Here is a 17270-nt window from a genome sequence, read left to right as displayed (position 1 = left end):
CACCCTTTGTGAAATTCAAGAAGGAACCCACAAGTTAAAACTTTACTAAAAAAACAAGACCTATACCCCTAAAACTATCAATCAGCTCGCTAGCACAGTCATTCACATGGCATGTTTCTGAGCAGGGAAGGGCAAACGGTTTACCTTCTTCGAGGTTGTAAATGTGCAGAATGAACAGCCTTGTCACCATTGCAGAATTAATCCCATTAGCAGGTTTCCTGGGGGAGGATTATAACATGCACACGTTCTGCAGAAATCGGGTCATTTGAAATGTGATCACAGCATTTTGTTTGCTCTAAAACAAATTATTATTGCACATGTGCTAGTAAAAAAAAAAAAAAACAAAAAAAAACAAAAAAAAAAACACAATTTACGCATTTAGGAAAATGTGTAAAACAATCCTGTTTAGCAAAACGTGTTATGTTCTATTTTAACTATGCATGTTCTTTTGCATGAAATGTGAAGTACGAGTATAATTTGTTGTTAAACCTGCAGCAATCACTGATAGACAGAGGAGCCCCCTGGTGCGCTCTTCTCACAAGGTTCAGAAACAATGCCAAAGGGCATCTGAGCAAACTGAGCAGGGAAAAAGGACACTGAAATCCACCATTTAAACTGTGGTTTTGCATTACAAAATTGGGTTTTAAACATAATGCTTATTAATGATACAGGATTGTGAATGAGAAAATAGAGGGCAATTAGAACGGAAGTTTGCCAAATGATAGATGGTGCGTTGATGTGGTAAACTTATTTTCCAAATCATCCTGTATATATTAATATACTCCTAGGTCTGAGTGTATAGTACATAAAACAACATGAAGCAAACACTTAGGAATTTTCATGGAAAATGGCATTTTATTATCATTATTGTTGTTGTTTCTTGTTTAGATGTTGTTTTGCTTTTTTAAATACAATCAATCGCATTCAATAAATACACAAACTTTGATGGGATAAGTCATGCAAGGTCAGAACTTTGATAAAAACAAAATACTTCAGCAGCTCAAATAAAAAGAATGTGTTTTCCGTTTATGAGAATAAGAGCACCACAGATACTGGAGTGGCAGCGTAACGCCATTCTGAAACTCTTAATGGACACAGTGAGAGACAATGAATTCCTTTTATTTCAAATTTACAGAAATTACATATTCCATGATTAGACTTTAAATTTCCTAGTGGTTTCTGCTACCTCTGATCCTCATGCTGAAGACAAAGTCTGGCCAATTGAGTTTGAACATAAAAAAAACAAAAAAACATAACAAAACGATTTGAAGCTCATCTCAAGTTTTTAGCAGTGTGTGACTTTTTTTCAAATCAAATCAACCTTCATTTCGCAATGCAGGGGAGGACTCAGAAGGACTTGTAGAATATTTCAAACAACTTTAGCAAATCTGTGTTTTAGATGCAAACACCTAGAAGAATAATGATAATGACAACACAAGTCTAGTCTAGTGCTTTGAACATCTGTATGAAGTGGCTCGAGGCCAGGTGCTCTTTCAGGGTGGATTCATTGCTGCTGCTGCATTGTAGTTCTTGAGCAATATAAAGAAGACCATTCACAATCTGCAGTCACATGTTCTATGGCTAGGCTCACCTTAAACACTGTGTGTGCAAGAGATTTAGCCCCCCCCACCCCCCCCAAAAAAATTAAATGCTTCCTGTCTGCAGTGTTTTTTTAACAGACTACCCATGTTCCTGGGCTGTAAGAACAGGTTTGTAAGAGAATCCAATGCTGCATTTAGGCTTGTTACTACAAGGGGAGATTCAATTTGGTTACCCTCTCACCTGTACCAACTCGCCAGGACCTCCCTCTCCTTCTCTCTCCAACAGTGCAGAATACACTGAGAGAAAACAACAGGAGAACAAACACAAGCAACAACGCAAACCCCAGACAGCACCAATAACAGTGCTCTAAGTGCATTGAGCAAGTGACGATGCAGACTTGCAGCACATGTGACTATTTCATCTGCTCCACAGCTGAAGTGAGGCACCTCCATTTAACAGGCTTAACCCAAAAAACAGAAACCCCAACCAACCCTGAAGTGCAAACTCAGTGTGTAAGAACGTGGAACGTAGGAATTCTGCTGTACACATCAAGATCACGTACAGCTTGAACAACTGAAATTAATCCCCTTTAATTGTTTAGTAGAGAAACAGTGAGTTTAAATCAGTGAGATCCTCCAGATGTGTTTGAAGTGACTGCTTTACATTCACACTTTTATCCCTAATAATATATACACAGAGAGCATACACACAGATACAAATTAAATAAGCATCTTGGCCACTGGATTGCTCTGCTGCTTCTCAAAGTGCTCTATAGGAACTAGCTTATAGCAGCCAGTTGGAGGGTAATCACCTAGTTACATCTGCAGTGTAAAAAGAACATATATAACACTGTACAAATATACTGACCTAGGTTAACACACATCACACACTGTAAAGATCCTGATCTTGCTATTGGAACTAAACAAACAGCAGATCTAAGGTGAGAAACCTGCCCAGGAAGAGGCGGTCTCGAAACAGAGCGGTGCTTATCACAGAGTGTGTGCATGTGAACGAGGACATCCTGCATCCTGCAACAACCCCTCCTGTAAACGCACACAGTACTATGGATTAATGATGAGCAGTTTTGTGCTCTTGTGGAGGCTCTCCTTTGGGAAAGGGGAACACTGAACGCTAAACGACATCTTAGGTACTCAACTGGTTTCACCCTACTGTGAATTTCTGGACGTTTCTACGTTTTTTTAAAAAGGGTTACTCTGTATGCCAAGATTATTTGGCTATGAAATTAAAAGCATATGCAGTGAAAAGAAACAGAAAAAGGGAGGCAATATAATTTACAAAAACAGGAAAACGAGCGATGCTTTGTCTTCTTTGATCAGTGCATAATCAGAGTAGGGTTCAGGCTGGATCCATTGGATCTGCAACAGAGAAGTGATTTGAAAAATTCAAGTGACTGGAAAAAATAACAAAAAAAATTAAGAAATTCTAGTAATATTTAGAAAATGTAGTATATGACAAACAGTACATTAGACCCCACGCATATATTCTTAGTACCAAGCTCAACTCATCTGGATCAAGTTTTATACAGCTGCCATTCTACTGCTATGCAAAGCTACAGGCATTTTCTTTCTTTTTTTTTTTTTTTTTTTTACCTACAGTTTGAATAGGAAGTAATCCAAGATTGAGCACTTTGAAAGTAATGTTTATCAAGTCAGTCCACTAAATACTGAAAAATACTATGTTGCGCTATACTATTCAATAAGCCATGGCACAACACACAAGCAAGTACAAATGAAAGTGTACCTGTTAGACCAACTTTACTTCTCCTGGTGAAGGGCTTCAATAAATGCTTCAAGTTTCTCCTGAATTTCACGAACCTTTTCTACAAGACAGAAAAATATAAAAAGAGAAGCAATGGATCAGTGTTTAGCTATTGTGTACAGAATGACCAAAAATCAGTAAAAAGTGTGGTTGATCACATCACCACGAAAAGACACAATCCAGTACTTCTTCCCATAGGACAGTTTAGCAATATTGATCTGCACAGTAATTATGCAGGAACGTTTTAGAATGGAAGATGAAGAACACTGGCTGCTATTTCATCATATTGAGTTTTCAAGCCAACACATATCTGTTTTCCACACTTTAGAGTCTGTTTGCAAAGCAACAAATGCAGTAGGCTGTAGTACTTACCCCTAACTAGTGTTCAATGCAGGGGCAGTACAATAAAGTAATGGTCCTGTACCAAGGAGCAATGGCAGCACATGGACAGCTACAATGGGATGTGCCTCAAAGTAAAACAGTGGCTTAGCATAGGCTCAATTATATCGCCAATAAACACTGGTACCAGTACGCTACTGTATCAGGACAATATCTGTTTAAAATCCGACTTCAGAAGAACCTGAAAAGTACACTACCTGAAGCATGACCGTGCCTACAAGACCTGCGCCAGCATAAAAGCATGATATCATACAGAGGTTAAGTACACATGTTCTGAAGTTATCTCTCATAACGTTGTTTTCAAAGCTAATGCTGTAAACAGATATCTTGCTCCAAGACATTTTTCTATCTATAACAAAGAGCTGTCCACTTCTGTTATTCCTTTCCTACTTTAATCAGGTATTGCAGTAAGGAGCAGATGGCACACACATATACTGACATTTTAAAAATTACCTTAAAAAGGTGTACTTTGATGCTGTAAGGGGAGATAATAATGAATGGATGGTGTAACATTTCACTCAGTATGACAGAAAAGCAAAACAAAACTCAAAAGGCCACATCAAAGACTGGCCTGACACGCTTTTATTAAGGACGAAGACCTTTTTGAACGTACGTTCAATATATATCCAGAACTCCTTAATTAAAAGCGGACTTGATATCTTGCTTGAATAAATTGCTTTATAACAATATCACCTGAATATGATTCCTGAAAACTGAATCATTACATTACAATACAGACTTCAAAACTTATTCATTAAAACTTATTTTTTCAGTTCTATATGCCAATATGGGAATTCGCTTTTCCTGGGAATCTGTAAATCGTGGATTTCAGTTTTACAAAGTCTGTTTTTATAAATAACAAAACATTTGATATTTATAAAACTGTTATTCTTTATCAGTGGCTCAGATCAGTTTCAGGAATATCAAACTTGATTTTAGTCATAAAACACATTCTTCCACGCTTGATATTTAGTTGTTGCCAGTCTCACACAGCATAGCTTGCCTTTTTTGTCTCCTTCCGCCTACTAAATTTAAATCTCCACTGTGCTGTCTGCGCTTCCAGTAAGCCTGTGCTACGACCCTGGAGCTATATAAAGCCTCAATGTTATGCTAACATGTTGCACAGGCAGAAATGTCCCTTTATTTGTGTTTTAAATTCCAAAACACACAGTCAAGGCTGCCAGCATGCTGAGTGAACTGAAGATCTATTCTTGTAACCCAAAAGGAACCACTGAAGGAAAGCCAAGCTAGCTGCAAAAACATCTTCCTTTACTTCAGCGTCCCTGCTCCTTTGATGCTCCGTTTACATATCAGTAAACAAAAGGACTCAGAAACAGATTACAACCTCCAATAAAGGAAGTGGTTAGGGACATGGCTTTCTGATACTGCAGGTGCTAAGGTGAAACCAAATAGGGTTCAGTTGAATTTATGGTGTATGTGAGATTAATTCATATTAAATAATACTGTTGCTTTACTTATTTCTTTTTACCTTTCTTTTAAATGTTTAGGTTTCTGTGCATCCAGTTTCCACATCTGTAAAGTACCTATACAATTTGAAACCTAGTAACTATACCATTCTTTGGAAAGATTTGAAATACTGTCCTATTTGGATCTGCTAAACCAAGCTGTTTCCGGGAGATTATTATTATTATTATTTGAACGTGTTGAAATCATTTTGCACCAGCTTAAACCGTACTAGGAGAAACAACAAAGGTTTAATTAATATACTCGAAAGAAAGAGTGTAAACCACACACAACAGTTAATACCTTGTTCCAAAATTTTTTTTAAACATATATTTTTTAAATTACAAAATAAGGTGCCTAATATATAACTATATTATTTTAAGCAGGTAGGCTTTGTATATCTGCAAACAACAACAGGGTTATGATGTTTAGGAATGTCAGTATATCAATAACAACCGTGTGTCAATTTGACTGCAGACTAACTCTAGCTATTAAACCCTCCTCTCCATAACTTGCCTCCTGTAAAGATATTTCCAGACTCCTTTTTGCTTTAATGCAAGTGGTAGTGGCAGAGGAAGGGGTTAACTGTGCAGGTGCATTCGCCACAAACAGCACGCAAGTGGCACCATCTAAGGAGGTCCAGAAAGTCATAAATCTCAATGTCCTGGCAATTTCAAAGAGCACAAATAAAACCGATGGACACTTTCGAACAAACAGCGTAAGAAGATGCTGTTGATGCATTGTCACATCATTAGTCTTTCTTAAGACAGTAAATACAGCAAAATTATAGACATAAAGAATCCCTATTATTATAATTATTTATTTTGGTGAAGTTTCATAATGTGCCTGCCTTGAAACACACAAAGACTGGTAGAGCTAGTTTCTGCACAATACACTGCAAGCTCATTAACCCACATTTCACCTCTGCATCAAGCCACATCTTCTGAGGCATCAGAATTCCACTTCAATTACAACATCATACAAGAGCTCTAATAAGAAAACAGTTAAGGAAAGCTTGTCTAAACATGATAAATCACTGACACCCTACCCCCATTTACAGCCATTTCATTTTCTCTTAACCTGTGTCCATTCATTTATCAGAGGCTTCAACTGCTGACACTCTTTATCTGGCAAATTATCATAGCTACTGAGACAGAAGTAAGAAAAAAGGAAGTCAGGACTGCCGATCGATCGCTCAGCCAGGAAGATGGATGAGCACTTAGGAGCAGGGACTAAACCAGGCCTGCCAGGTGAGGGGCTTCTTATCATATGCTGTAAAACCCAGCTCAACTACTGCAGCCACGTTACAATAAAGGGGGGAAAAAAAAAACACTGTTACAGTGCCAAGCTTTTTTTGGCAAATCTGGGACACATTCTTAAATTAAAACACATTATAAGAGAAAAAAAAGCAATCAAAACTACTTCTACATACATGATATCACATGTTTATACGACTGATTCCTTTCTGTATGTGCAAAATGTTCTGGTCACATCAAACAATATCCAAGAGGTTAAGCCCCACCATGTCACGTGGAGTAATGCTAGCCACACACACAGTGCACCAACACTTCTACAAGAGTCTACATGCAGACTTCTACTTTAGAGGAGTCCTAGAATTTCAAGAAAACATGGCAGAGAAGCAGGAGCAGCATGTCTCCTTTTGCACATTCAGCAGGGCTGAACAGAGGATGAAATCACAAAGGAAACAAGGAAAGAAATTCCTTTGATTTTTAGTTCCATTCAGCGTGAAATGAAAACTATGTCTACACATTAATGACCGCACACAAACATTTCAACTTGTTATTTTTAATTAAAAAAAAAAAAAAAAAAAAAAAAAAAAAAAAAAAAAAATCGGTAGATCAAGCGTCACCTACTTTCAAGGAACAGGTTGATAGTTTAATTCTGTAATACAAAAGTGATGTCCTATTTCTGCTACTTTCTTTTAGTTTCTGAGTTGCTGAGGCTTTTGAGTTATCTGTTGGGAAAGAATGGCACCAGAATCTTAATATTCACACTGCATCTCTTAAAATAGCCTTACGGTTTAATTTATTTCCATTTGATGCTGGTCTGTCAAAAGACACAAAGATTTTAACTTCAGCAGGACAGAGGAGACATGGAAGGGAGAAACAAATCATGACACCGTATTAAAACAATCAATTATTTTGCCAACTGTTGTTTAAAAAAAAAAAAAAAATGGAAAAGGCTGAAACAAACCTCTCTTTATAAGCAGGATGCTGTACAATTGCAGAGGCTCTGCTTCCCTTACCTCCTGATACAAATCTACACTCCATTCAGCCACTGTTTGCCTAAAAGATGAGTCGCTACACACATCAATTCATGATTCAACCTTTATCTGGTCATGAATATTCCCATAATCCTCTGGCCTCTATCCTACAAACCCTTTTCATGGACACTGCGCGGACCGCTCCCATTCAGAACACCTCCGAATTCTCACTTTTCTCAATTTTCTCTCTTTTGCTCTAATTTCCCTTGTTCCTGAGCCTCACACATGCCTGGTACGACAGAAGCTGGTAAAGCCTATAATGGATCGGTAATTAGAGTCTGAAACAATTTGGCTGAAGGGAAACTCCCGCTGATAAAATGGACAGCAGAGGCATAAAAGAAAAGTTCAGGACCTGGGTCCTCTTAGGGGAGGAAAAAAAAACTGTAATCCATTCCTCATAGAAAAGACCACCCCCCCCTCGATATATCCAAGTGAAAAGGTTAATCTTTAAAATTATAGTCAAATTAAAAGGTGGTAACACACTCAGCTCAGGGATTTTGAAAACGCTATATGGACTTCATTCAATTTACCTGACAGTATGGACATAATTAATTACTTTTTTTAATGATCTGTATTCCTAGAAATTGAGTTGTATGCACCACCGGCAAGAGATATTGTACTGCACAATAAGCTGTGGTACCACTGTATAAGGCTGCCTGGGAGGGAAACAGCAGAGGTAATGCATTAAACATGATGACAACACTGAGGCTGTGAAACAAGATAATAAAAAGACAGCTCAAAATCATGGACCTCCTTTAAAAACATGCTGCAAAATCTGTGACTTTGACATAGGCATTTCTTGATAGCCACAGGTCAAATAAACAAATCAAAAATGAATCTCTAAGTACCTTCTTTTTTTTTTTTTTTTTTTTTTTTTTGGTGCGGTAGAATTCCAAAGGCTCCGAATATACAATGCTGCAGCCTTGCTAGGAGACAACAGATGCATGACAGCAGGTTTCTATGTAAAATATAAAGTGTTACAGTGTTTGTTATTTTAGTGCAAGCTTAATAATAAAAAGAAGACATTACTGAATTAATTTGTTTTTTATTGCATAGTCAATACGACCAACAGAATCTCTTTCTGCAATAAGGGCAAGTCACAACCTGGCAAATGTTGCTCAATTTATTTATTATACACTGTGGCAATTATACAATGCTAGCCTGGGCTAGGTCCCTGCCACTTTGCCAGAATGCTAACTATTGAATGGATTCAATGAGACTAGACCACCAGCAGTGACCTCCTACTATCTCTGTGCAAACAGTGACGCAGTTAGTATCATCCAGTGGTTATTTCCAGGACAGAACTGTGCACAGGGACATTAGCTACTAGCAAATAATCAGCCTTTTGAAAGAGCCCCGTAAAGCTGCTTGAACATGCAGGTTTTAACAAGCCTTTGTTGGGATGCAGTTTCAAGCTATCTTTATGGTTAAATGGTTTGTTGCGCCAATTACTAAATGTGATTGGGTTAGTTGCCAGGCTGCTATAGCCTGCTGTTGGTCTAATGTATCACTGTATGAATAACTCTAATACATAACAACACTAATAGTTTTGTTGCCGCATTGTTCACAGGGGACTTTGGTAAACAAACCTTTATTTACCTGGCCCACAACTCATTGGAAAAGCGCTTCCATCACACAGTTCTGCTCCTGGACAGATTCACGTACATTGTACATGACTGACCATGTTGTTCATTGATGATATACCAAAAAACAAACAAGCTAAGTTTTATTTGTTATCATCGACTCCAAAGGGCATGCTTTAGTGTAATTTTATATATATATATATATATATATATATATATATATATATATATATATATATATATATATATATATATATATAATGATTTTTATTATACAATACTTTTGTATGAATACACAAATTGGTTTCCAAGTAACATTTGTAATAACAGCCATTACGTATATATTGTGTGCATTCGACTATCACAGTAATGATTTCCTCCAATTCACGAGCTTGTCTTGCCAGCAGCAGATGTTACTCTTCAAAAAGATATATATTATAAAAGATGATTTTTATTTTTTTTTAAATACACACGTAAACTCTGACAGTGGGAAGTCTTACAGCTATACGAAACCAGGAGGGAAATACAAAGTCAGGCCATACAGTACAGAGCTCCATGACTTACAGCAGTGGCACAACAGGAAAACTGAAAAGTTCCTTCTCTTTCTGTCTCTCAATTAAAGAAAATGGAAAACCACCCAATGTGTTGCCCTTTTAAGAGGCAGCACGCACTGTGTTGCCCTTTAAAGAGGCAGCGCACCATTCATCACCAGTGATGACAGATTTATATGAGCAGGGACCTTCCCCGGTTCCTTTAAGGCCTTGAAACAGATGGGGAGTGAATGGACAGTCAGTGGGTCAAGAAAACACCATGGAGGCGGTTGTTTGCTGTCAGCGTGCTTCACAGCCTCTGAAAGGGGGTAAAGACTGTAACCGTCTGGCTGGGAGCTGGAAAGGGCCTTTCTTCCAGCTGTTAAGACCGACGCTGTTTCCTAGTCCACTGTCACAGAGCTATAAATATCTATTTATCAAAACATTAAAGATGCTGCACACCCTGGTATGGGTTTACAATAGCTGTGGAGGGGTGTGAAAGAATGTGGGGGTGAGGTGGGGTAGTGTAGGGTCACTTCTGTCTTACCAAACCACAATCCTACAAAGTAAGTCTAAAGTGCTGTCTGACTGTAGGTACACAAAGCTGGCTTTACTGTTTTGTTAATGTTTTATAAATCAATGCACATTTATGTCAGTGTTTTGGAAAAGTACTATAGATCTTCTGTCATGTCCATGTCCTTGAAAAGTTTCAATAAACTTAAGCGATCACTTTCCAAGATATAGCCCTCAATAGCTCAGTCAGTCAGCACCAGAGGAGTAAAAAATAAATACTGCAAAATGCAAGATTTATTTATTTATTTCAGTTACTGCGTGGAACTTTTTTTTTTTTTTTTTTTTTTTAAAGGCTGTTGTACTGCAAGATCAGAAGCGTGATGATTAATCGGTGCAATGCAAAAATGACTACATAATAATAAAAACTACTCACTTCTAAATCTTTTGTAGTCATTTTTGTATTGCTTTAGTGTAAATACATGTTAATTTGGATTCATATGTTGTTTTTTACTGACTTTGTGTGAACGAAAAGACACACATTTGCCCGTTTTCCCATTGGAAATAGTGATATTTTGAAATATCACTGTCCTGGTCACAAAAGCAAAGTTTGTGGGGAATAATAGCCATTTTCTATACTTTTGAGGCATAAGCAATTAGGAAATAACACTTACTACCCAGGAACAAAAAAAAATAATAATAATTGTTACACTATGTAATGCACAGAGAAAACCATATCAATCCCAAAATCACTTTAAACAAATATTCACAACTATAAATGTACATTGCCAAGAAATAAGGACTACCACATATCCACAACCAGACCTTTTTATACTGCAAACAGGAAGGTAAACGCAAGTGACGTGGAGCAGGAAAACCACTCATTTACTGCTGTCAGGTGCCTCCAAAATGCAGAAAATGTGTTCACTGATGGAAATGGAACCCACCGCCAACACCGTGCCTTGTTTTACTGCACAGGACATCCAACGTATGTTGATGGAGTTAAAACCCCCAAAACACCTCTCCCCATATAATGCTTGTGTTCCACTCCCACAAACCCTTAGTGCCAGAAGATGTGGAAGCAGCAGCAGTCAGTAATGTTCCTGTGGAGTGCGAAGCTCAGTGCTCATGAACCCATCACACCAGCTCCCACGTGTCCGCAGAGTAACAAGTAGAACACCCGGATGCCTGGCTTCAGATGCTGCTGGAAAACATAGGAGTCTGGCTAGAGATTAATGGGCAGAAAATGAGCTATTAGTCGTCCACAAATTTATCATTGGCTGCTGTGTTGATGTGAGCCGGCTTTGAGGAATGCACCAGGCTTACTGCGGATACATTTGAGGCTTGTTCCGCACTGCATGCTTTCTCCAGTGGAGATTTCCCCACTACATAAACTGTTGACTGTCTTGTGGCATTTCAGCACTGGTGCCTTAAAGGCAACAGCTGCCTTGACACAAACCAGCACCCCCCTTATCTATGAATCCATATCAGAAACAGTGCACTAGAAGCTGTTAAAACGTCAGCCTACAATATTGCCAAGGCTCACCAAAGCTTTTGCTGTAAACAGTTTACATGCGGACGGCACATACCTGTGATCTATACATTTGCATTCACTGTAGGAGGTGACTGAGCAGCTCCTCACATTTTTTCCCATCTAATTTTTCCTAAAACAGCATGATGCAGAGTCTTGGCTACACCCAAACCTCTCTATAACAAGACCCATTCCTCAGAAGGGGACTTGAAGCTGCTGGTTGGATACAATCCTGTTTCTCAAACGTGCTGAAGACAGGGAATGAGGGCCACTATCAGGTACAGGGGGGCTGACGCCAGTTGAGCCAGGCTCAGCCAACACACCTCTCTTGAAGGACCATCCAACCATTAAATTACCCAATCAGAGACAGACAATGGCACCTAGCTGTAGAGCTGCACAAACTGATTATTCGATCAGATAGTCGTTGGTGTTGATTGGGCTAATTTTCCCTTTCCAGTCCAATGTCGGACTCTGTCCAAGAATATCAAAAAGGCGTACATAGGTCTCTGGTCATTTTTTCTCCGGAAAAAGACGAGAAAACCTTTCAATGGCCGAATGAAACCGAAAAAAAGGGCGTATCTCACAGCCTCATCCACTACAGAGATAACATGGGACATAACAAAGGAGGTAGCTGCTTCTGCATTCAAAGAATATCACAGACATTTGCAAAGCTTTATGGAAATGTTACAGTAATAAAATAATGACTGATCGCATTAATGAGGAGTTTTGGGATAAAACGAGTGATCAGGAGAGGATTTATCAGTAAGCATGTCTATAAAGAGGTATGTGAAAAATATAGCGAACAAGGGGTGGGGCTTGGCTTTAGATACAGTACTGAGTGTCCTTTTGCGATTCAATGCCTTTTAAACCTGTTTTACTTGGGGGGGGGGGGGGGGGGGGGGGGGGGAATTAAAGCAGCACATGTGAAATAAACAGTGCGTGTGAAAATAAATTGGACATGACGCGCCTGACAAGCACTGAATAAATGGACTGCAAAAGGTTAAATCACTCCAAGTGAAACAAGTGAAGAGAAAGCTACTTGATTTGTGTGAACTGCTGCTTTTCTTAGATAGTGGAGAGCAGCAATCCACACAAATCCAAGCAGATGTTTCTTTACTTGGAACAGAAAATTAGCACAATCAATGCCAATGACCTTCACCTGTGGAGAGCACAATCCGAATAATCGATTCAAGCAGCTCTACCGAGCAGTTCCAAGCCCCTGGGAGAGTGTACCTCTGAACTGAAACCAAGCATTAAAGAGGGGGAACGTCCAGCAATAATCCCATTGCATCACCCGGCAATGTACATACAGTTTCTTAATGAAACAGAAAGCAGTTCACCCGACATACTTGCAGTTGCTTATTAAGACTCCTGACAGCATATTTACTTAGCCGAGCAGTTACTGTGGCACATGATCACTGTTCTGCCAATCCAGCTAACTTATTCAAACACAGCAAGCCTCAATTCAGAAAGGAACGGTAAACTACAGAACAATAATGGATTGCTTTGTAGCCTGTGTCTAATGAGTTTTGCACACACAAGTGAGACAAACTGCTCTCCTCAGATTATCCCGATTGGAAAAGGAATACTGCGGTTTAACAAACTCATAGCCAGAGGTGCCAGGCATTCCTAAAACACAGCAGATCAGAGTAGTCCAGCCCCATTCACGACACCTGCACAGGTGGCATCCCCTTGGCTTGCTGTGCTGACAGACTGACCTGGGGGTCACGCTTTTACTCTTTTATATATACACATAGCAACACCGTCATCAAAGTCTCAGCTTTCTAGCTTGTTACACTAATGTTTTCCAATGGATTAAAAGGCTTTTTTCTCCCTTTCTTACAAACCACACAGAATTTACAGAAAAATAGAAAAAGAATCCGGTGCCTAACATGTAACAACAGTCCCGTTATGCGAGCACAATAGCCGCTGAGAAAAATGTCTCCTGCCTTCAAAAGCAATGGGTTCAGGGATCTTCCTGTTCAGTCATGCCGTGTGGATAAAGCACTGCACAGTAACACGATAACCTAAAGTCTACCTCTCAGATCTGTCTGTGACCCCCAGCCTCCATTCCTCAAGAATAGAAAAACAGTTTCAAACAGGGGCTTAAGGATTTTCTGTGAATTCTTGGGATTTTATTTTACCCCTAAATCTGAAACTATTTGAGTTGTCTGAACTCAAGCAACAACAATACAATATACAAAAATCGAAATCCTCCTTCAGTTTCCACACTTGAATGTATGCAGATAAAGGGCAACAATGCGTTTTATAAGAGACCAGTATGATGTATTAAAAACAGACGATTCCCGTTACAGGGCAAACACACTTGGGGGACGAGGGGGGACGGGGGGGGACTGTAAGCAGCTCATTCCAGCATAGAAAGGGTTAATAATTTACACATTCATGCATTTAAAAAAAAAGCTAGCAGAGATGCAGCATCTCAGCAGCCACAGGCAAAATCAACAGGTCAAAATCCAGCAATGTATTATCAGTAAAAAAAGAAGAAAAAGAAACATCAATGTTAGAACATATTTATATCTGTATAAAACAAAACACATCCATGACATTCGAAGAAAGCTCATTTATGTTGGTTATTGGTGTATCTAGAAGTCTCCTCTCCAATGTCAAAATAACTGTAACATGCTACACACTACAAATCACACGAGTGCTAATTTCGGTGACACAGGCTGATCCGTCACTGTAGACTGCATAAATAAAATAATCGCAGACATACAGGCACAAACAAACACACAGCCCACACCAAAGCACACATGCGCTTCCTTCATGCAATGGCCAATGAATATTTATTACACATGCATAGCAATGCCAAATGATTGCATGCTGGATTATTATTCTTTGTCTGTAGTTATTTGGGTTCTGCAAGAGTTGACAAAGGGGCCCATCCAGCCTCTTTAGCTCTCATTTTATCACAGGGAAATATGAGGAGAGGAGAGGAGAGGCAAGGGGCAAGTCTCAGCAAGTACAGAAATGCTTCTGGTAGCCGTTGAGAAAACAGCCACCTGCTGCCAGGGTGATGTGGAGGCATCAAGCAGGATGGAAGAGTAAACAGAGGCAGGAGGGCTGGCGTGCTGCTGCAGACGCTCCATAATCCCACATCAAAAGAGGCAGAAAGCAGGGAACACATTGCCACCTTGTGCAGGAAGCCTGCACACCCAGGGAGGGAGGGTGTATGCACGCAAGCCCAGAAACTTTTCTGCTTTGAAACAGACTCAAGGAAAATGCTTTTGAGTTAAAAAATTAAAAAAAAAAAAAAAAATCAGCCCAGTCAAAAATTAAAGAGACAGCCTTCTGGGTTCGTTTGTTTATGTCTGCAAAGTTTACAGGTGATAAAAGGCCACTATAAACACAGATCACTTTTTAAACTCGTATGTTTACTGCTGCACTAAATTAGCATGTCACATACTGTACATAACCTGTCACACAGCCTGTCACTAAGCATTTGGATGGACTGATGTGTTTCAGAGATCCGTTTAGGGATTCTTCACAATACTAGCTTGGATCCCCACAAATTAGTTGAAACTAAATATCTGGGAATACTGTGGGAAAGAATGATCCAAGGGAGAGATGCTTGTAAGAAACACCAACACTAGATACTTCCTGAGGCTTACTGGCTGAAACGGTGAAACTAATGCTGATCATATATATATACTCAGGATCAAACACATTCTCAAAAATGTTAATTTCACTCACACCATGACTGGCTTAATATTGGGTTGACTTACATCTGTCAGATGCAAATGTCGTGCTTTTTTTACACTTCAATCAGCTATGAAAACTAAAGTTAAACTATGCTGTCTAAAGATCATGCGTCCATTCCAAAAAAGTGTTCTTCTAATTTGGCGGTCCTATAATATTTTCTGTTATTTGAAGTCCAAAAAAAAAAAAAAAATCATAAAATTTAAAATAAGAAACTAACAATATCTTTTGATGCAATTCACCAGAATTATTATTAGGATCAAAAAAGTTATAATAGTATCTATGCCAGCTCTTCATAACAAAAAAAGGGAAGCTCGAGACTAAGGGGAGAAGGGGGGTATTTAACCACAATAACCCACGCCACCAACATCAAGCTAACTGTATTATATACAGTTAAACACTAGGGTTAGATAACAGTCCCCTCTTAATACTTAATCGTTTTTCTTGAAGCCTACTTCTTTCCAATATCAGTCAGCTGTCCTACGTGTGTGTGTGTGGGTGTGTGTGTGCATTTTATGTGGGGTAGCAACCACTGCTTAAACACTTAGCCATAGCCGTGCCTAGACATGCCTTCTTTATCAAATGCAGCAGGGAAAAAGCCTGCTCGGGAGGTCACTTGTACATTTCAACACTAATGGACAATGGAACCCCACAATGGGTCATTTATTACCGTTTGGTCAGACAAGACTGGGTAGGTTGTGTATACAACAGCTAAATGCACTGCTGCACGACAGCAAGCAAAAGGGTGAAAGGACACATGAAAATACAGGACTTTTTTTTAGGTATAAAGTCCTGTTTTAATGATGATTTTGCATTCATTTTCTATCCACTATTTTGCATAGTAATTCAATTCAAACTGTAATTTATTGTAGACTGTAACTTAGCACCATGTGTAAAAATTGGTGCCAAATGCAAAAATAAATACAAAAGTAAAATAAAAAACGATGAGTATATAAATGTTAAATCAAGTCTACTTTTATTGAAATTGTTTAAAAAATGTACTCTTTTGTGACAAAGCCAGTACAATAATAATATGTGCCTTTTTTCCCCCCAAACTTAAAGAAATGTTTTTTGATACTTTGATTAAAACAGAAAATCAGCCTAAAATATGAAATCCATTTTAAGCTATGAAGTCAAATGCAATGTAGAAGGGTTTTTTTGTTAATTTTGTTTTGTTTCATGATTGTGGAAAGAAATGTTAAAGACATTAAGATGTGTTTACAGTGAGCCGAATTAACACTGAAGCAATGCTCTCTGGCTTTCTCTCTCTCTGCTGTAATCAGTATAACAAAGGACTCACACAGAGGCACAAGTCCAGGCATGCACACTGTACTGAAAGACTAATGAATTTATAGCATGTTCAATAGAAGCACCACAATTTATAAACTACCTGCAGTCCTATTACCCTTCTCCACTTACACAGAACAACGATTCAGAACCCAGATGGGTCCAGTAATCGTTGATAGGGTAAACTAATCCTTTTCCATGCTGCACAAATAATTAAAGACCTTGAGATTCCTATAATTCAATGCATGTTCTGATTTTGATTTCTGTGATAGAAGCAGATTTTGACAAATTGAAATATGGAACACCTCGACGCAATAATATTTTATATGTTTAAGTACAGATACACTGTAAAACGTACATACTACTATAGACTTCACAAATTCCTTTTAAGAAAGCAAAACCACATCTATATAGTACTACTAAAACAGCTAAATGGATGACTTTTTAAATCATCTCCTGTACTAGAAAACATTATTGTTAAACTTAAGAGACAATCCAAAAATGATACAACCATAACAGAAAACAGAATAGCACAACTAACTCCAACCAACGCTGCTGAGATCACGCCACAGATGTCCAAGACAACACTGCCCTCTGCTGTTCGGGGACAGTAACACATGAGGGCGACCCAAACACCCAACTTT

General features: G+C 38.7%; 1 protein-coding gene across 9 annotated transcripts in view; it reads right to left on the bottom strand.

Moving 5' to 3' along the window:
• Positions 1 to 1103: 1103 nt before the first annotated feature.
• Positions 1104 to 17270, bottom strand: part of LOC121322844 (dynamin-like 120 kDa protein, mitochondrial) — a 37803-nt gene continuing 21636 nt past the window's right edge. For 4 of the 9 annotated variants that reach the window (XM_041263237.1, XM_041263243.1, XM_041263242.1 and 1 more), the window contains 2 exons: positions 3304 to 3382; positions 1104 to 2918 (listed from right to left, as the gene is read on the bottom strand). In XM_041263237.1, coding sequence (XP_041119171.1) covers positions 3318 to 3382 — 65 coding nt within the window. In that variant the 3' untranslated portion in view covers positions 1104 to 2918; positions 3304 to 3317. Of the gene's footprint in view, positions 2919 to 3303; positions 3383 to 10740; positions 11293 to 17270 lie in introns of those variants that run through there. The other 5 variants (XM_041263235.1, XM_041263239.1, XM_041263238.1 and 2 more) reach the window with 2 other exon arrangements.

This window comes from Polyodon spathula, chromosome 11 (genome assembly GCF_017654505.1).
Source record: "Polyodon spathula isolate WHYD16114869_AA chromosome 11, ASM1765450v1, whole genome shotgun sequence".
NCBI classification, from domain to species: Eukaryota; Metazoa; Chordata; class Actinopteri; order Acipenseriformes; family Polyodontidae; genus Polyodon; species Polyodon spathula.
Note: the sequence above shows the minus strand (reverse complement) of the source record. Positions and strands in the feature narration are given on the sequence as shown.